The 21,788-nt window shown below is 39.0% G+C and overlaps 1 protein-coding gene and 1 long non-coding RNA gene across 2 annotated transcripts; one reads left to right on the top strand and one right to left on the bottom strand.

Moving 5' to 3' along the window:
• Window positions 1-1,950: 1,950 nt before the first annotated feature.
• On the bottom strand, window positions 1,951-20,716 carry LOC100707912 (chymotrypsin-like protease CTRL-1; the record flags this gene model as incomplete). Its single annotated transcript, XM_005455908.4, has 6 exons — window positions 1,951-2,747; window positions 3,286-3,449; window positions 3,538-3,803; window positions 4,008-4,179; window positions 4,524-4,544; window positions 20,674-20,716. Coding segments are annotated over 6 exons (1,059 nt in total), but the record flags the coding sequence as incomplete, so codon positions are not given.
• On the top strand, window positions 5,290-6,073 carry LOC109198976 (uncharacterized). Its single transcript, XR_002059493.2, has 2 exons — window positions 5,290-5,471; window positions 5,882-6,073. It is a non-coding gene; the product is annotated as an uncharacterized LOC109198976 (long non-coding RNA).
• Window positions 20,717-21,788: the final 1,072 nt, after the last annotated feature.

The following is a 21,788-nucleotide window of genomic DNA, read 5'->3' as shown; positions in this document are numbered from 1 at the left end:
ACTGTTATCTTCAGTTGGGTTTTTAGGTTTTATCATGCTTGTTAACTGAAAAAGCTCTGATTGTGTCAAACCTCCTTCCTACAGAGGTGGCAAAAGTACAGACATTCTATACTTACGTGGAAGTACAGACATCTGTGTTAAAAAGTACTCCAGTAAAAGTTGAAGTACTAAAGCAACTTTGTTACTCAAATGAGAAAGTAAAAGGTACCTCCTCAAAGAACGTTTCTACCATCTATTTTGGTGTAAAGCTAACTGAACCTTGTGCTATATTAAAGTAATAATGAAATAATATTTGTCCATGGGAATACAAACTTTATTTTAGTTTCATTTTTAATTGTAATTGTACTCAGTTTGAACCAGTTAAGGGGAGCATGAGCAGAGAAAAAGAATTTCTGTTTTCTCTTTCCTACATTTTACAGGTGTAGGAATGTTTAGCTTATTTTAGAGTTTAGAAATGTGTTAAGATAGAATGTAGAATTATGGTAGAGACACACTGCCCTCAATATAATAAAGGCCTGACTGTGTCGTGAGCTTAGAAGTAGATTTGTAACTGGATAACTGTGGTCTGGAGGGGAGATGGTATTTATGGCCCCTAGGAAGAGACATACCCACAGTGTTTTAACTGATATACTCCCACACCTATATGCACACTCACTCACGTGCACGCACATACCAGGTATGCACACACAGTCACTCACGAGCACTCACATAGACACGCGGGTACGCGCACACACAGGCACTCACGTGCTCGTGCATACACACACAGACACAGAGTTTGCAGCACACATGGGGATTTATGATGGGGTCGCTCCTATAAAGCTGGGTGGAACTAACAAAGGGGTGAAGATTGTTTCAGAGGGACACCGGCCTCGTCTTCCCTTCTAGAAGTGCATGCTTAAATAAAGATGAATAAAGATTTTGTAAAAAATAACTACTGAAGTTCCGGTGCCATTTCTGGATCCCTCGACGAATCAAAGAACCGGGGCGAAACTGATTTCGCAACACAGGGTAACTTTACCTCTAAACAGAAAGAGCAGTCAGAGGTTAAAGTGGGATTCAGCAGATGGAGGAACCCTAAAATCAGTTGTAGTATCTCAGCATGGGGAAAAGAATGACAACTCACTATATTTTCTGCTTCTGCTGAGGTTCATTTTATTAGGGTCCCTGGATCATTGACCCAGTGTTTTCAGCTTATACTTTGTCACTGTCCATTCATGTGTTTCCTGTTTTATCATGTTAGCCTTTTGTCTCTGTTCATGATGTTCAGTTCTACCTCCCATGTCTCATTAGTTAGCTTTCGTTCAGTTGTGTTCTTACCTGTTTCTAATATCTTCATTATCCAGTGTATTTGAATCCTCAGTTCCTGGTCTTGTCATCCTCCGTGTATGTTTTCAGTTCAGCCAACCGTCCAGCCAACCGTCTCATCTTCTGTTTGCCTGTCTTTATAATAAACGCCGTCCACATCCTCAACAAGCCTGCGAGTCCTGCATTTAGGGCCAATATTACTTCTCTCCACACCTCGCTGGTGACACACTCCTCTTGTGGAGTTATACAACTGAATTTAACAAGATTTAGGCAGATGTTTCATGAGTTGAACTAGCTTATTTCCATCCTCTATACTGAAAGTACAATGTTATACTAACTTTATACTAGAATGAATAAAGTTGGTATGAAGGTGAAATTCAGTGAATGGTTCTCAGTATCATCAGCTGAACTTTAATTGTATCTCTGTCACTCAGAATGTTTTGTTTAGAGGGGGAGTATATGATCAAACATGTAGAGAACTTGGCAAGTTGCATGAAATGAACAGAAACGAACACCTTAGCAAATAAAGAGTGAAATCTAGAGCACAGCAGCCAAATGTGTTTCAGGCCTGAGCAAAGCTGGATACCATGAATTCCTTCACAAAACAAGATCTGAAAAGATTTCCATCACCTTGTTTAAGAATTGTTTATTTGTTACTAAAAATCACACCCTTAGCAACACCGTCCAAGTCCCCAGCTTGCCCCAACCTTTAAAATGAATTAGATACTGACACTGATAAATGAATGTGTAGCAAATAACCATATTTTAAAAAGTGGACTGCAAAAAAAAAGTCTTTGTGTCTGCTTACTGTTTCATCCATTATGTATTTACTTATAATTTCATGTACAAGAAAGCAAAAGAGTTGGTTAATTGTTCGTTTGTTTAATTTAGAAAAATCTAAATTAATTCTTAAAATTACCAGAAACTCGAGCTCTCCCTTAATATATTGGAGTAAAATGTATAACATTCAACTCGGGGTTCTAAAATGTTAAGAAGTACAAGTATTTCAAGCTTGTATGTAAGTACAAGACTTGCATAAATATACTGAGTTACATTCCACTTACAACAAACGCGTGGAGCAATGCAACAAGAACACAAAGGGAGGTGACGTGAGTTAAGTGGAACAGATTTTCACTGCTGCCAAACACACTGCCATCTGTGCTGGGAAATAGAGGGTTACTGATACTGACATTGTCATAAAAAATGTTATAAGAAGGAGGTGGTGATGTTGGACAGGTGAAGTTTAAGTCGCTGTCAGTGCCCGGAGAGGAGAAAGTGACAAAGCCCGGTGGTGTCCCAGTGACGGTGTCACTGATCCATTTCTGGTATTGGGACACACGAGTGTAGATTGAAAGTCCGCCACAACCATAACTATAACTCTGAACTCCACTCTGGACCCAGAGTGATCCTGCCTTAATCATGAGGGGTTCCCCTTCATCTCCCTGTGAAGAGAAATTAATAGAAAATTGTAAAGACAGGTCAGTAACTTTCAGAAGATGATCTGTCTCAGTAATATCTATCCTGTTGAAGCATTGGTCTCATCAACTTCAAACTAACCTATTATTTTTACTTCTGAATGGGAGCTATGAGAAAAGTTGTATCTGTTTTAGTTGATATCTGAGCTATTATTTTATTACTGTGTTTATGGTGTAGCAGGCCTTCATTCAAACATATACAGGAAACAAAATGAAACAGCCAGCTTACATTGAAACTAAAATGTAGCTTTCCAGGCAATGTGAACCAGTCCTACAAGCTGTGCAACTGACAAATGTATTAAAGAATAATTTTACCAACAGGCTGCTTCCAGTGTGGAAAATTTAAGCCGACACTGAAATATTTGTATAGAATGAAATGATGATCAGGACACTGTGTGTTCCTATAAAACTTTTAGCAAGTTAGCAATAATTATACAATGTAGATCACTGACACAAGAACAGAAAAAAAAATAGAACAACGTTTAAATAACAAATCAACCATTACATAAAATGGGCCCTTCCATCCAACTTTGGGTCCAGTGCAGGTAACATTCTCTGTAATCTGTGGGAGCCAGTAGTAGTAGTAGTAGTTTTCAAAGTGGCATCTGCACTCATTGTTTCCCAATATTGGTACATTAACTTCCTGCAGGATATTGGAAAATCGATAACCTAATTGGAGAGAAAAAGAGCTTTTTAAGAAATCAATCATCAGCATTGTTCAATAAATAAATAAATAAATAAGTATTTTGTAACTTACTATCATCGTAACCAAAACCGGTGACCCTGCTGCTTGTCCCATTGTGGAAAGTGCTTTTTTCTGAGGCTAAGCAAATGGGCTGAATGTAGTCTGTGAAATTCACAGGAGCAGACAGCTTCAGGAGACAAATGTCATTCTCATACGTCCAGCAGTAAAAGGAAAATGCAGGATGGCAGATGGTTTCTTTCACTTTCTGAGTCACCTCATTTGGATTTAAGCCTGACTGGTTGTAGCGTCCCAGATGAACCACAGTGTTGTTACTTGAACTTGACACACAAAAAAATCATTTTCATAGATGGTAAATCGAGTGGTAGTCCATATTCAAGAACTAAAAAATAAGTCTGGTTGTAAAGAAACATGAAAGTAATTGTAAGCAACAACCGTCATGCACTACACATGATGGTTACTATTAGCAATCATCAGCATCTTCACCAAAATTTTTAATTTTTCTAAGTTCAACAGTGACTCACATTGGTATGCACCGAGCAGCTGTCAAAACCCACTGGTTGGTGATTAGGGAACCTCCACACTGTTTATATCCATAAGGTCCATAAGTTACTACAAGGGCGTGCCATGACCAACTTCCTGGTGTTGCATCTTGACCTCCTATGATTCTGCTGTTTCTAACAGCTCTGCCACAGGCTGACAGAAGAACAGAGATGGCAGTTAAACACTGAGTGCACTGATCAACCGCAACATTAAAACTATTTGAAGGTGAATGATGACACTGACCTTCTCTGGCAGGATTAGTCTGATCCAAAGATACGGACTTATCTAGCTACGTATACGCTGACTACTTTTTAGCTTTCAATTTCCTTCAACTGAGACTTGTTTTTCCTATGTTGTACATGTTATGATAGTTAATTAAACCATTTGATGAAAATGATGACTGAACTGTATAGTTTCTCTAATTACAGTACAGCAGACAGTAATTAGAAAAATAAACTTGAGACGTGAAGAACTTTTAAGATTGTTTTTTTACTTACCAGGCTGCTGTGACTGACAACCTGAAAGTTCAAAGACAAACACAAATATGTTAAACAAACCAGTTTAGTGCAGCTGATGACTATCTGTGAGAAATATTCGGAAGTAGGAAGTAATTTCTTCCAACTGAAAAACAACACTTTTGCCAAAACTTTGAAATATTATTTTAACAACCTATCAACTTTATTTTTTAGCATTTTTAAATTCCTGTCTGTTGTTGATGATGTTGATACATTTTACATAAAACGTTTACCCAATGTAACTGATCAAATAACTCAGTGCTCAGTGATGTTGTAATCTAGCCTTGTTATATCAGTTTGTCCACAAAATGCATTTTTTATCCTGTTAATGGAAAGTAATTGTTACTGTTGCTTTGTAATGCAGGCTTTAGTAATGATCAGGAGATTATAGGTTTCCTGATTCACAGATCAGCCAATAATGTTATTTTGTCAAACATTTCAGAAAACAAAGTGTTCTTTTGGTGACAGCTTGATAGTGAGACTCACTGCACCCACCAGCAAGTGCTTATTATATGTTTTTAACATTATTTTAAAAAACAGTTTCATCATTGAGATAACTGCCAAAATAACATTTATATATGCAGTGAGCATTTTTAAGAAAGTTTTAACAGTAGAAAAGCGTTTATCAAAAGAAGAAATTTGGATTGATAGAAACTTAGAGTAATCTAGTAACTGTGATTAAATATAATAATCACATGTTTAAATTTAAAACGACCAAGTCTAAGGAATATATATATTTATATGTGCAAATTCCCTGCTGACTCAGCCTCAGGATGGTTAGAGGCAAGAATCAAGCGCACCCAAATGAGCGCATCATTGATCATGTGCGCATCATGCAGAGGGAGAGTGGGAGTAAGAGACGAGAGGCGCAGCGACGGAGCATGGGAGTTGTAACGCAGTTTGTGTGATTCCGTATGCGTTAATGTATCTGTAAGTTCACCTTTGTTAACTGGTACGATAATAGTCATAGTTGTTTGTGCATGTTTAAATCTAAAGTTATGCCTCGGTACCCTGATATCACGTTAGTAGGTTTATTTAATTATTTAGTTAATTTGCACTAAGTTCATATCAGTGGCCAGAATCTCCTCCAATGATTACATCCCGTGGTTAAAGGATTTCTCTGTTGTTTATTGCTTAATTTAGCTGTTGCTAGCTTGCCACATTCTTGCCTTAGTACTAGCAACTGGGAATATATGTGCTATTTAGCCAACTTGTGGTCTTACGGTGACCCCTTGTGGACATTGTAAAATATTGCTGTGCCTGAGTAGATGATATGTTCTGATTGTTACTTAGTTATTTTTAACCCTGCTAATTATAGTATTACCTGTTTCTGTTTCCAGAAAACCATGCTTATAATCACCTATACTGCATCTGCTACAGTTATAAGTTCATATCTGGCTGCAGCACAGTTGGATTTATCCTGGCAAGCCCTGCTGTAACCAGTTCTTCTGTGAAGCTTAATTAAAGACAGTGAACTCAACTCCTGGACTGCTGCAGTCTTTCTGACCGAAGACTTAGGCCAGACTTGTATACCCGCACCTCCAGTATATATATATTCTACATTATATATGTAGATATATATGTATATATAACTAGAAATTGTGTCTTACACACACACACACACACACACACATATATATATACATATGCCCACAGATAAATAGTCAAAGACAATCAAACTTTCTTTCTCTCCTGTCGATAACCTCTTTTACACTGTCTTACCCTGTAAGTAAGTAAAATCTTTCCTTAGCACCACCCTTTTAGTCTTTCTTTACTCACTAGAGCCTTGCGACAGATACATGAACCAGCCTTAAAAGAAACCTTCAGGCAGACTGTGCTTGAGGGGAGTGAAGGAATGCATTTAAAGTAATACTGTGGAAAACGGGAAGTCAGACTTGTCACACAACTTCATAACAGATTGTAAGACTCGGCTATAATCTTTCATTATTATTATCATTGTTATTACTGTCATAATTATTATTAATATTGCAGTTAGTTTCTGTTTCATTTACAGTAGTATAGTAGTATTGGCAAGTTTGAAGTCATTGGATACATGTGGCCTAACAGGTAATGTTATAAAGTTTTTGTTTAAGGGTTATAAACCACCTTTTTTGTTTACTCTAAAGATATGAAAAAATAATACTGCTGTTTTTAAAAAATGTTCCTTTTTTCATGAAATCATGAGCAGAAATGTGATTTCTTATTTCTTATGATTTCATTGCTGTTTTAAATATGCTTATTCTTAATAAACTATGGTTCGTCAAATAGTTTGATGATGAGGTTGGGGTTTGTCTTTTGTATTAGTTAATGGGCTTTTTCTGGTGAATGTCTTTAAAAAAATAATTAAAAAAGAAGAATATTGATTATATAAGATTCAGAATGATTTATGAATCCATCTTACAGTTCACAGATTTCAGGGTTTCTACAGCCTGACACACAATATTTTAGGTTATTTACTTTAACTAACTTACATCTTTTTCCTGGTTTAGATTTTGCATACAGTTTATTTAAAAAAATGTTTGCTCAGAAAAGAGAAGAAAAAAGGATGACAAGCTTTCTATCAAGAAAATTACACACTAACAAAAACTGTCAACTTCCACCGTGTGCTGCCAACTACACTTCTGACGATAATGGGATGTGGAGATTGTTTTGGGGTTTTCAAAGGGTTTAAAGTGTGACAGGTGACATTACACACCTGCAGAATGGTGAGCTGCTATGTGTAAGCCTACACTGTATACATGAGCAGAATGGAAACCCTTGATGGGGCAAAGTTTTTGTGCTTTCTAGCTTGGTACATGGAAACAACAAAGAGCTAAGTTTGCAGTGCCAACAATGGCTGGCCTGGGTATACAGAAGATTGAAAAAGATCACTTCACACAGCATTTCAGAAATTATTGCATCATTGTCATATTCTTAAGTTATAATTATAACACATTTAACTGCTTTAGTTCGATGGCCTGTTGCTGTTTAACACAAAAATATCAGAGACAACACAATCACGAATGATCACAACCATATTGTGCTAATCAGTTCTCTCTTTACATACCTCTAGTTCTCTTCTTTCCTTTGTTATTATCACCTTTGTCCACCACGTCCCTACAGAATTACTCACATTCTCCTCCAAGACTCTGCCCAAAAATGTTTTGTCAGAAAGCAATGCTTTTTTAATGAAAAAATGCGAAAGCCCAAAGTTTTAGTTGCATTATAATTTTGCCTAACAGAACTGTATGAACTGTGTCCAAGAGTTTGTATTTTAAAACTTTTAAAACTTTCTTATAAAACTAAAAAAGTATAAAAGCAATATCAAGCTAAAAAAACAGGTGTAACAACATTACTTGTTTCCATTGCCAGTTGCTTTGAACTTGAACACATTTTGTTTTGACGATGTTCACACAGATAACATAAAATTATTGATAATTTTCTTGCAAGAAAAATTACACGCTAACAAAACCTGTCAGCCCACAATGTCACCTGCCGGCTAAAATACTCACAATACCGGAATGGGCAGTTCTGCATAGGAGTAATGCTGGAACGTTTTGACACGTTCTTCATTATAATATCACTTTTATTTATTTCAAATGTAATTAGTTCATATCATTAAAAATGAAACAACAACAAACAAATAAATCACCAAAGACAAAACAATCTAAATGCATCCTGAAAAGCCACCTGCAACCTTTTCATTATGGCTTTACTGTAATTACACTACAAATGAGCCGTATAAAAACAGGTAAAACAGGCTTGAAAAAGGGCCACTTTAACATCATCTATGCACATGCAGAATTTATGTGCCAACATTTTAGCTTGCATGTACAATTTACAGCACTGTCGATTCACATCATCATCATCACAAAGATCACTGGTTAAGAATAGGCCTAATTATTTCACTTTGCTCCCCACATCCCATACTTGGTTTGCTAAATAAAAAATTGGAAAATTTTGCTTCTGATCCTCCTGAGTTGTAAAAACCTCGAAGCACTCTTTTTAGGGTTAAATAATGTATCATACTGGGCACCATAACCAGCACAAACTCTAAGCAACCAGCACTGTAGGGAGACAGAATGACCAAATCATCAGCGTACATTAAATGACTTACAAGAAGGTTACCCATCATGCAACCAGTCTGACAACCATATACCAAATAACTTGCGATGGTTAACGCTGTCAATGTCATGGTCCAGGGTTTTTAGTTTTCCTGTGTTTTTGTCATTTTGAATTATCATTTATGTATGAGTTCACTTTGTTAGTCTTAAGTGTATTCTATAGGTTCTAGTTACCCTGTTTCGGGTTTCCCTGTATAGTTCCTTGGTTATTTAGTAGTTTCCCCCTTGTATCTTGGCCCTCTGTGTCTCCCTCTGTGTCTGTGTTTACATTAGTGGAGTGAGTTCTTGTGCCTTGTGTACACCTTGTGTTTGTTTTTGTGTACTACCAATCAAGCGAATAACATCTAAAGCCGTCATGATCTCCTCAAGATCGGAGTAAGGTACTGTGAGAGCGTGACTAGCAAATTTCTCCGCTTGCATAAGATACTGGTGGAAAGAGCGAGAAGACCAGGCTCCCCATGGATTGTTATTAATCCAGCGTGGAGGCGCAAGCAGTGTCGAGAGAGAAGGAGAAGGCTGCAGGGCCGGCGCGCTAGCCAGGCTACGGAGGCAGCTACTCATACCACCGGTCCCTAGTATACTCGCAAATGCCAGATGACTCACGAACAAGTTTGACGAATTGAGGCTGCAAATAGCAGTAAATAACTGCATCAAAGACTCTTGCATCCTTCTTATCACCAAATCCAGGCTACATCAATCCATTCCAGACTCTGCTATTGAGCTAACAAGCTACATCACACAGCACTATGACCAAACAATGGACACCGGTAAGCATAAAGGAGGGGAGCTCTGTATGTATTTGCGTTTAATTGGGAAAATAAGTACAGTCAGAGGTTAAAGTGGAATTTAGCAGGTGCAGGAAACCTATAATCAGCGGTAAGCGTAAAGGAAGGGAGCTCTGTATGTATGAGAACAACTGCTGGTGTACTAACACAGTGATCATCACTGTTCACCGAACATAGAATATTTGACTGTCAAATGCAGGCCCATCCCCGTTGTCATAATAACAGCCGTTTATATTCCTCCAGATGCTAATGCTAACTCAGCGATCACACTTCTGCATACAAACATCAATAAAAAACAGAGCATATACCCTGATGCTGTACATATCATAGCAGGGGACTTTAATCATGCAGACTTAAAAACACCAATCTCCAAATGCCACTAGGGGTGACAAGATTCTGGACAAAGTTTATTCCAACATCAAAATGGGCTACAGGGCCAGACCTCTGCCACATCTGGGTCAGTCTGACCATTTGTCACTGTTTCTAATACCTAAAGCAAACCGGCCCACGGAAGAGGCAGCAGCCACAGCACTCCATGCTGCCGTAACACACCTAGAGGGGCATGGGAGCTATGTGTGGATGCTTTTCGTGGATTACTGCTCAGCTAAAAAAATGTCCATCACGCCACACTTGAATTAATCTATGCACTCACTGAAGCATGTATGTGGGAATGTATGCAAATGTTTGCTCATACTATTCTTATTAGCACTTTAAGTATTTCATTTATTGATTTTATTGAATTTTACTGTTTTATTTATATTTTTATATTTTTAGCGATTACGCACTGATTGGGGACCACTTTTCATTTTGTTTCACCTGTGACAATGACAATAAAGACATTCTGATTCTTATTCTTTGTTCTCCTCCTTGTGTTCATCTATGTTCCCGAGCTCATCGTGTCCTCTCTCCTTCGTGCTCCTCCATGTTCTCTTTCTCCCTCCAGTCTGCGTCTCTGTGTACTTCCTGTTTTACTTTCAGCTGTATTCCCCGTGTGTTCTCACTATAGTTATAAATACTAGATATTTTCCCAGTTTTATCTTTCACTACTGGCACTAAAAGTACTGGTAACATGGAATCAGGTGAAATATCATGAGTTAGAAGCTCTGTGAGAGTAACACATTGATTCTTCTACCAGTGTATGTCCCAAAAAACATTGGATGTAGGATAAAGCTGCAGATCATGTTGGGTGTGTCAGCCAATTCTGGGCATTATTATTCTTGTCTGAGGGCAGTATTGTGATGTGGTGGTTATCACTTTTGCCTCGCAGCAAGAAGTTTCTGGGTTTGAATCAGATTTTCCCTGCGTGTGTGTGGGTTCTCTCTGGGTACTCTGACTTCCTCCCATATTACAAAGATGTGCAGTTAGTGGGGTTACCTTAATTGGTAATCTTCAATTGGCTGTGGGTGTAAATAGTTGTTTGTTTCTGTGTTAGCCCTGCTGGTGACCTGACAGACTGGCGACCTGTCTCGGGTGCACCCAGTTCTCCTGCGACCCTCAAAGGATGATCTTTGATATTTTTAGCCCCCTGCAAATGTATTTTTTTTTCTAGCTTTTCCCACATTAATCTTCTATGTAATACATAATTAGATGGTGAATAGTAATTTGAAACCTGTTCAAAACAAATATGGGCAAAAACCAATAGGAGAAAGTTTTGTTGCCTTATTGTTTTTTTAAAGAGTATGTATGAAGTGTGTTTTTCCTACTATTGCTTCTACAGTTAGTTTTGATTCAATTATAAGAAAGCGATGAATGTATTTCTATTTACAAACTCACATAAGACATATTAAAGCTGTCATTACACAGCATCTTGTGACAGCTATGCTGAAACACACTAAATGTATATGCATTGTAAGTGTGTATGCACTGCTTTCAGAGGTAAAATGTATTCAAAAGTATAGAACTGAAAAAGTACATTACAACATAGATTTCCCAGTGCAGTCTAAACAGGTCTAACAACATTACTTTTTACTATTGCCTTTGGCTTTGAAAGTGTACATGTTTTTATGACGTTCACACAGATAACATAAAAATAGATGATAATCTTCTAGCAAGAAAAATCACACGCAAACAGAAACCATCAACTCCCACCATCTGCTGCTAGCTACAATACTGACAATACCTGAATGGGCAGTTCTGCACAGGAGTAATGCTGGAAAGTTTTGACTCATTCATCATTCTAATATCACTTTATTTGTAAGACACAATTATGCTATATCATGAAAAAGAAAGAAAAAGGGTCAAAAATGAAAAGATCAGAAAACATACAAAAATTTGTTAGTGTTTATAAAAGATCTTAAGAAGCCTTTTAGTTTAGTCTAATTTTTAATTCTAATTGTAGTCAGCTTGAAAAAGTTAAATAGAACAAAAGCAGAGAAAATGAAGGAAAGAAATATCTCTATTTTCTTTTCTTGACATTTGCGTTTAATTGGGAAAATAAGTACAGTCAGAGGTTAAAGTGGAATTTAGCAGGTGCAGGAAACCTATAATCAGCGGTAAGCGTAAAGGAAGGGAGCTCTGTATGTATGAGAACAACTGCTGGTGTACTAACACAGTGATCATCACTGTTCACCGAACATAGAATATTTGACTGTCAAATGCAGGCTGTCAAGGGATTTCAGGATTTTGGGATTTTTATTATGTTATGCTTAAAAGTACATTTCATTATCTAAATGTGTTTGCTCTTTCAGTATTCAGCTTAAATGGGGAAGTTACACTCTGTGCAGACTCAACAGGAAGCCTGCACGCAGCACAGTTCTATTTTATCTCTTCCTGTACGTGCTATGAATAAAGCTATGAATAAAGCTATGAATAAAGGCCTCTTTTATTGCAGGGTGCGAGTCTCCCTGAGTCTCACCCGTGTACACGTTAACCTGTCTGAGCGTCTTTATTCTGACCTGAGTTGCACCACTGCAAAAAAGTGAGTGACAACCTAAACGTTTAGACGCCGACACCCCTAACTCCTGGTGATCTATTGGTGGAGGGAGGGCTGATCGGGTACACCCCGCCCTCTTCTTCTTGCCGGTAGTCTACTCATCAGAGGTCACAGGTGTGTCTGGTCATCATGAAGACACTTGTCCTCCTAGTGGCTAATGTTGCACTCCTGGTGAGTTTCTTAACACTCACCCGAAAGAAAAAGGATGAACAACACCACCTGCAGACAAGTTGGACACATGACAACTCACATCTTCGTGACATGACACAAGACCACATTCACCCATGGATGAACAACGCATGGTATCGATATATATATGACAGCACACCCAGGAAAGACTGCTATGTTTGCTCCTATATGCCCCCAATGACACAGTACGCCACCTTGTACGCGAAGGCAATGGACATAATTCAGGCAAAGTGTGCCGCAAGCTACGCCAGCCTTGGGTGTCAATTCCAGGGAATCGTGGTCAACCATGAGGAACCTCTCCAGATAGGACTGCGAAATGGCACATGTGACGAATGGTTCTGGGTTGACCTGAAAGTGAAGCACAGAAGTAAGGCTAAATCATTCCCAGTCTTTCTTGAAAACAATGGGAATTTGAGCCACAGCCTATGCTACCGCCAAAAGAGCGGATCCACGCCAATGGGAAACACCACCAACTGCAAAGCAGTACAGACACACGCTCCTGGAGGGCCCGTGAAGAGCAGCAACATCTCAAATGGCACCTTCTGGGTGCAAGGGATGGCCTGGATCTGTGGCCAACGGGCCTATTTTATCCTTCCTGGGAACTGGACAGGTCAGTGCGCTCCCATTTTCATATCTGACCACACTTTCAAGATAACCGTGGACGCCATGTCAACTTCAACGTCGACAACAAGGAAAAGACGAAGCACCCCGAACCTCAGGCAGCATGATTCCATATGGGGTTCCGATGTCCCAGAGGAATTTAAACTTTGGACTGAAAGACAAAAGGTTCTGAATGCTTCATGTAAAATCAACGACGAATGGGATCAGGAAATTGACGCTCTGCGCATTGCGGTACTGCAACACAGGGTAACACTGGACATGATTCTCGCCGAGAAAGGAGGACTATGTGTCCTCTTTAACAACACATGTTGCACATACATTCCAGATAATGTGCACTCACCGAACATGACTGATGCTCTGAAAACACTCAGACAACTTCGGGATGCACAACAACGGGACTATGCCACAAACACAGAAGACTGGCTTACGTGGCTTTTAAGCGGCTCATGGAAGTCCCTGCTGATTAAAGGACTTGTTTTTGTTGGTGTTCTACTACTGTTATTGTGTCTTTTCACTTCATGTGTCATACCTTATTTGAAGAACATGGTATCAAAAATGGTAACTGCTTCAATTCATGCTTACATCACCCTATCACAAAATGAAGAAGATGATAATGAGATAGACACTTGGATATAACATACTCACAAAACCCACTATTTTATGATGTCTTGGCTAAAAATGTTTACAAGTGGCCATAGACCAGTGGTTCCCAAAGTGTGGGGCCCGCCCCCTAGGGGGGGCGCAGAGCTATTGCAGGGGGGGCGCGGCATGAAAAGGGAAAAAAAACAAAAACAACGCTTGGACACTGCTAGCACGGGGCGCCCACACAAACGCAAAGCAGGAGATGAAGCATCGCTGAATATGTTTCCAAACCAACTTCATTCTAAGCCAAAGACTAGAAAATATGGTGAAGCATATCTTCCCTTTGGTTTCACCTGCACAAGTGCTGAGGTAGGTCTCCCTGCAGAATTAGTTTTCCCTGGATCGGGAGCAGCGCTGGGCTGTTCAAATCACGGACAAACAGTATCCCACAGTTGTTTATGTTTTTGAACCCATTTTGTAGAGGGGTTTTTTGAAAAATGTATTGATAGCAATGTTGAACATTATTACACAGGAAAAAAAACAACTACATGTAAAATAATTACACCGTGATGCCTCTGCCTTTCTAAATGCAGGGACAGTAATGGCCTGTATATGTAAGCCTGTAAAACCTGCAGATAGTCAGATTAACAGTAACAGTATTGTGTCTCTATCTGCCATTCTGCAATTTATCTCATGTAAACAATAACGTGGCGCACAGTGTGACGTGAAAAAGGCACATACCTTTGACATTGCGTGACAAACTCTGTATTCCTTGTCCACACGTAAACGCAAAAAAAAGGAGTTTTAAAAACTCTCCGTTCTCGGTGATTCGATACGCCGTTTACATGTGCCCGAAACAGCTGCGCGTTCAAAAATACCCGTGTAGGTGCGGACTGAGCGTAAAAGAGTTGGTAGTTTATTTTCTTACTACCTGTAATTTATTGCAGATTATTTGTATTTGCTTAATTGTTTAATAAATGTTTGAGGTGTGAAATAAACCGCAATGGAGCAAAATATGGGTGGTGTGGTTGAAGGATGTGTTTGTGCGTGCGCGTGTGCGTGCGCGCGTGTACGCGCGGGGGTGGGGGGGCGCGAACATTTTTCTTGTTAAACAAGGGGGGCCCAGCAAAAAAAGTTTGGGAACCACTGCCATAGACTGATGCACTGTTAGTGGTTGCTATGTACATATATAGAAGGAAAGATCAAACAACAGGTGGGAATGTCAAGGGATTTCAGGATTTTGGGATTTTTATTATGTTATGCTTAAAAGTACATTTCATTATCTAAATGTGTTTGCTCTTTCAGTATTCAGCTTAAATGGGGAAGTTACCCTCTGTGCAGACTCAACAGGAAGCCTGCACGCAGCACAGTTCTATTTTATCTCTTCCTGTACGTGCTATGAATAAAGCTATGAATAAAGGCCTCTTTTATTGCAGGGTGCGAGTCTCCCTGAGTCTCACCCGTGTACACGTTAACCTGTCTGAGCGTCTTTATTCTGACCTGAGTTGCAATACAGGAAAACTCCTGACACAGGCCCATCCCCGTTGTCATAATAACAGCCGTTTATATTCCTCCAGATGCTAATGCTAACTCAGCGATCACACTTCTGCATACAAACATCAATAAAAAACAGAGCATATACCCTGATGCTGTACATATCATAGCAGGGGACTTTAATCATGCAGACTTAAAAACACCAATCTCCAAATGCCACTAGGGGTGACAAGATTCTGGACAAAGTTTATTCCAACATCAAAATGGGCTACAGGGCCAGACCTCTGCCACATCTGGGTCAGTCTGACCATTTGTCACTGTTTCTAATACCTAAAGCAAACCGGCCCACGGAAGAGGCAGCAGCCACAGCACTCCATGCTGCCGTAACACACCTAGAGGGGCATGGGAGCTATGTGTGGATGCTTTTCGTGGATTACTGCTCAGCTAAAAAAATGTCCATCACGCCACACTTGAATTAATCTATGCACTCACTGAAGCATGTATGTGGGAATGTATGCAAATGTTTGCTCATACTATTCTTATTAGCACTTTAAGTATTTCATTTATTGATTTTATTGAATTTTACTGTTTTATTTATATTTTTATATTTTTAGCGATTACGCACTGATTGGGGACCACTTTTCATTTTGTTTCACCTGTGACAATGACAATAAAGACATTCTGATTCTTATTCTTTGTTCTCCTCCTTGTGTTCATCTATGTTCCCGAGCTCATCGTGTCCTCTCTCCTTCGTGCTCCTCCATGTTCTCTTTCTCCCTCCAGTCTGCGTTTCTGTGTACTTCCTGTTTTACTTTCAGCTGTGTTCCCCGTGTGTTCTCACTATAGTTATAAATACTAGATATTTTCCCAGTTTTATCTTTCACTACTGGCACTAAAAGTACTGGTAACATGGAATCAGGTGAAATATCATGAGTTAGAAGCTCTGTGAGAGTAACACATTGATTCTTCTACCAGTGTATGTCCCAAAAAACATTGGATGTAGGATAGAGCTGCAGATCATGTTGGGTGTGTCAGCCAATTCTGGGCATTATTATTCTTGTCTGAGGGCAGTATTGTGATGTGGTGGTTATCACTTTTGCCTCGCAGCAAGAAGTTTCTGGGTTTGAATCAGATTTTCCCTGCGTGTGTGTGGGTTCTCTCTGGGTACTCTGACTTCCTCCCATATTACAAAGATGTGCAGTTAGTGGGGTTACCTTAATTGGTAATCTTCAATTGGCTGTGGGTGTAAATAGTTGTTTGTTTCTGTGTTAGCCCTGCTGGTGACCTGACAGACTGGCGACCTGTCTCGGGTGCACCCAGTTCTCCTGCGACCCTCAAAGGATGATCTTTGATATTTTTAGCCCCCTGCAAATGTATTTTTTCAAATATGGGCAAAAACCAATAGGAGAAAGTTTTGTTGCCTTATTGTTTTTTTTAAAGAGTATGTATGAAGTGTGTTTTTCCTACTATTGCTTCTACAGTTAGTTTTGATTCAATTATAAGAAAGCGATGAATGTATTTCTATTTACAAACTCACATAAGACATATTAAAGCTGTCATTACACAGCATCTTGTGACAGCTATGCTGAAACACACTAAATGTATATGCATTGTAAGTGTGTATGCACTGCTTTCAGATGTAAAATGTATTCAAAAGTATAGAACTGAAAAAGTACATTACAACATAGATTTCCCAGTGCAGTCTAAACAGGTCTAACAACATTACTTTTTACTATTGCCTTTGGCTTTGAAAGTGTTCATGTTTTTATGACGTTCACACAGATAACATAAAAATAGATGATAATCTTCTAGCAAGAAAAATCACATGCAAACAGAAACCATCAACTCCCACCATCTGCTGCTAGCTACAAAACTGACAATACCTGAATGGGCAGTTCTGCACAGGAGTAATGCTGGAAAGTTTTGACTCATTCATCATTCTAATATCACTTTATTTGTAAGACACAATTATGCTATATCATGAAAAAGAAAGAAAAAGGGTCAAAAATGAAAAGATCAGAAAACATACAAAAATTTGTTAGTGTTTATAAAAGATCTTAAGAAGCCTTTTAGTTTAGTCTAATTTTTAATTCTAATTGTAGTCAGCTTGAAAAAGTTAAATAGAACAAAAGCAGAGAAAATGAAGGAAAGAAATATCTCTATTTTCTTTTCTTGACATTTGCGTTTAATTGGGAAAATAAGTACAGTCAGAGGTTAAAGTGGAATTTAGCAGGTGCAGGAAACCTATAATCAGCGGTAAGCGTAAAGGAAGGGAGCTCTGTATGTATGAGAACAACTGCTGGTGTACTAACACAGTGATCATCACTGTTCACCGAACATAGAATATTTGACTGTCAAATGCAGGCCCATCCCCGTTGTCATAATAACAGCCGTTTATATTCCTCCAGATGCTAATGCTAACTCAGCGATCACACTTCTGCATACAAACATCAATAAAAAAACAGAGCATATACCCTGATGCTGTACATATCATAGCAGGGGACTTTAATCATGCAGACTTAAAAACACAAATCTCCAAATGCCACTAGGGGTGACAAGATTCTGGACAAAGTTTATTCCAACATCAAAATGGGCTACAGGGCCAGACCTCTGCCACATCTGGGTCAGTCTGACCATTTGTCACTGTTTCTTATACCTGCATATGCTCCCTCCCCTCAAGAAACCATGTAATATATAGCCTATAGCTACAACTGTAGCTTGCCTCCACCAGTGTGTGATTGTGAGAGTGAATGAATAGTGGAATTGTAAAGCACTTTGGGTGCCTTGAAAAGCGCTATATAAATGCAATCCATTATTATTATTATTATTATTATTATTATTATTATTATTAAAACATAAGAACTCAAAATACTGGGTCAAAACTGACCCAGAACCATGACAGTCTATCTACTGTTTACTATCATAGCCAAGTGGCTTATAAAGGTAAAGAAAGGTTTTCCCAATCCCTAGCAATTCAATGTTATCCTTTTTTGGACATATATAATACCTGCCATTATCCAAAGACACATCTATTTACCTTTATCTTTTGCTCGTTTCTCTTCTTCTTTTCTCTTGTTTGTTAAACGGAGGACCTGATGGCTTTGACTTTTTCTCGTCCATCTTCCATCAGTAATTTTGCACTCCAGCGTCAACACTCAACCCCACAACATAAACTAATAAACTAATAGACCTATACCCTGTATAGGGTTTTTTTGGAGGGGAGGGGGGGATTTCCCACAACCAACAAAAAATAATTAATACATGATGTGCTTGGATTGACAATATTATAAATGAAAGGTGCACTATTTGGAATCAGCATGCCTCCTCCCCTTTTGACAGGTTGTGTGTGAGCAGCAGCAGCAGCAAGCAGGCGCACCAAGGACCCTCATGTTCACTTTTCACGTATGTGTCTGATAGAATTTAGAAAATAGATCAGTGCAAATTATAAGTCTATATCATAATGTCTTCAGTGTTTGTGTTTGTTGTAGGGCTGTCAACATTAACGTGCTAACTCTGTCATCACGATTAACGCGATTAAAATGTTTAACGCGATCAACCCAACTGCCCGAAATCCATTGACAGAGACATTTCAGGGATTTTGAGTCATTCTGCGTTCCAAATGGATTAATTGCATTAAAAATTTTAATTACATTAATCCTGATGACGGCGTTAACGTTGACAGCCCTAGTTGCGTTTGTTTTTATTTTGGGAGCTAGTTATTAGATGCCGCTACAGCCAGCCAGAGAATCCCCCACTGCCCTGCCCCTCTCCTCCCTGAGTGGCAAGAAGCAGGCGCACTTTGCAAACGGAGGGAGCCTTTACTCCCAGCGAATGGGCAATAGAAAACCGATGGGTGCCCATGCAATCCCCAAAATGCGCTGGCATTATGTTGGGGCAGCATGAACAGATGATAATCTTCTAGCAAGAAAAATCATACGCTAACAAAAACTGTTATTATAATATCACTTTATTTTTTGAGACACAATTATTCTATATCATTAAATAGGAACAAAAAATGTATAAAAATTAAAAGATCAAAAAATATACAAACACTTGTTCCAGTGTCTATAAAATAGGGATGGATTGATCCGATATACCAGGGGCGATTCTAGGATCAGAGCTTTGGGGGTGCTGAGCACCCAGAGAGCTGCCCATCCAGGCAAGGTAAACTTTACTCATCACGATGAGACTTCTTCCCTGTCTCTGTCAGTCCCTGCATCCTTAAATGTCTCCAGTTGTCCCGAGTTCCCTCTGACTGTCTAGTTGGTGCATTTAAACCTGTTCCTCCCTGTCCTTGTCGTCTGTTGTCTTCGTCTCTGTTATCAGTCATCATAATTTTACCATCTCTGTGCAAGTCTGCAAATTTCTTTATTAAATCATAAGATTCTTAAATTCATCAAGTCTCTCTGTGCCTGGGTCCTCGTCACAAAACATGACATCACTGTTTTGTACATTTTAACACAATTTAATCCCCCACATTTGTGAAAGAAAAGCAAAACACTTTTTTGAAAAGTTTGTAACAAAACCATAAAATCTGATAAAGGTTATTTAAATGCTGCTAAAGTCGACTACTGCTAAAGAAGAATGGATTGGAATTTGAAAAAAAAAAAACATATCCTAACCTTAATAACTGCGGGAGAATAATGAATGATGCTCATAGTGAGTAAAAAGTAAACTGAGTGCATTTTTTGAACAGAGATTCACTTTTAAAGTGTATGTATAATATAATACAGATACATAAAAAATACACTCCAAAAATAGAAGAGTCCTTGAAATGTACAAAATATTATTAAAAAATTTGAAAAATGGAGACACCTTGGCCTCTGGTACAATGTATACAATGTATGAAAAGATCTTTAGCGCAGATACTACTATGGCCCTGCAGATTTTTTCTTTTCTTTTAACCTATGTGCCTCACCTTGAGGTTGGCAAATCTGTCTATCACATTTTGGTGGTCAAGTCTCTCAAGCATCTCTTTCTCAACTGACATCACAGCCAGGTGCTGGAGTCTGCTTTGACCCATGGTCCTTCTCAACCAGGTATGGAGCTGACTCAAGACACTAAAAGACCTCTCACAGCTACAGCTGCTAACTGGGTTTGGGAGGGCAACCTGAATAACAGTTTTCAGTGTGGGGAAGATCCGATTATCCAGAAGATTGTACAATGTTAACATATCTGGGATGGCACCAGCCTCACTCTTGAGCTTCAAAACGTTTTTGGCAGCCGTGACTTCCTCTGACTGAAGTTCAATATGGTAATGCAGTGCCAGGGCTGACAACCCAGTTTGTTTTGCATATTCTGTATAGCAGCTTTAATATAGGGAGAACACAACTTCCGGATTGTATGAGTAAAATTAGTTGGGTTTTTTCTTTGCCAGTTTAACAGTTTCTGTTTTGCCTGTCACTGTTCCCTGTCTGTTTTCTTACCTGGTTCTTCCTGACCTTGTACTTTCTCCTCATGTTCCCCTCTTTCCTCTCTCCCTCTTTGGACTGACAATCACACACAAATAGATTGTATTCAATTAGATTAAATAAAATACTATTTAGATCACTAATAAAAAAGTCCTCTCCCAGTGTGCTTTCAACCAAAAGGCAAATAACCAAATCGCTGCCAATCGCTCTGGCAGCAACGGAGCTAGAGCCAGAGTAGGGGAAAGACGAGCTGGAACAAACCATTTTCGGAGGGGGGAGGGGTTATCTATACTTTTGTTGTTAAAATGTTCCATTTCAATTACGTACTGTATGCTTTTTATATTTTTAGTAGTGTGTCCCACAAACAGCAAATATTGTCAAAAAAGTAAGAAATCTTTGGGGGTGCTTTGATTCATTTTGGGGGTGCTGAAGCAATGACAGTTAACCTGACAGTTAAAGTTTCTGCAGTCCCCTTCAGCCTGTTACCCACTACTCTCTACCTCACCTTTGGACTATTAGTAAATATATCGGAGCGCCAGCCGGAGTCGCAGCAATTCCCGTGGTCGTGGCAGAGGATCGCCCCGCTACTCACCCGTCACAGCCGCTCTCGCTCCCGTTCCTAAACTTTTCTGCCGTCGATGTTTTGCTCCTTTTGATGTATACCCTCCTGTTTTTACCTCCTATGAGTTTCTCCAGATGTCAGCAATTGATTTTAATTTTTTTTATATAAAAAAAATAAATATATACAATATTTACTTGTGTGTATGTGCTTGTGTGTATGTGTGTGTATGTGCTTATGTGCATGTCTGTTTACAGCTCTGAAAAAGGGGCTTGGCTGTATATTGCTTCAGCACCCCCAAAATGGGCTAAAATCGCCCCTGGTTGTTAGTAAGACTGTGGTTGCTATGGCTGCTGTTTTTGCAGCTTTGTCAGCAAAATTGTTTCCCTTTGTAATTTCAGAGTCATCCTTCTGATGTGCTGAACATCAGAAGCAAATTGCTAAATGTCGTATCACATAAGGAGTTTCCTCCCATGTAAACAGATGTGTGCCATGATAAATCCTTCCTCCACACACTAGAAATAAGAAACTAATTTCAACCGTTGTTACATCTTATTCACTTATTTATAAT

This window comes from Oreochromis niloticus, linkage group LG3, assembly GCF_001858045.2.
Source record: "Oreochromis niloticus isolate F11D_XX linkage group LG3, O_niloticus_UMD_NMBU, whole genome shotgun sequence".
NCBI lineage: Eukaryota > Metazoa > Chordata > Actinopteri > Cichliformes > Cichlidae > Oreochromis > Oreochromis niloticus.
The sequence above is the reverse complement of the archived record's forward strand: the minus strand, read 5'-3'. Positions and strand labels throughout refer to the sequence as shown.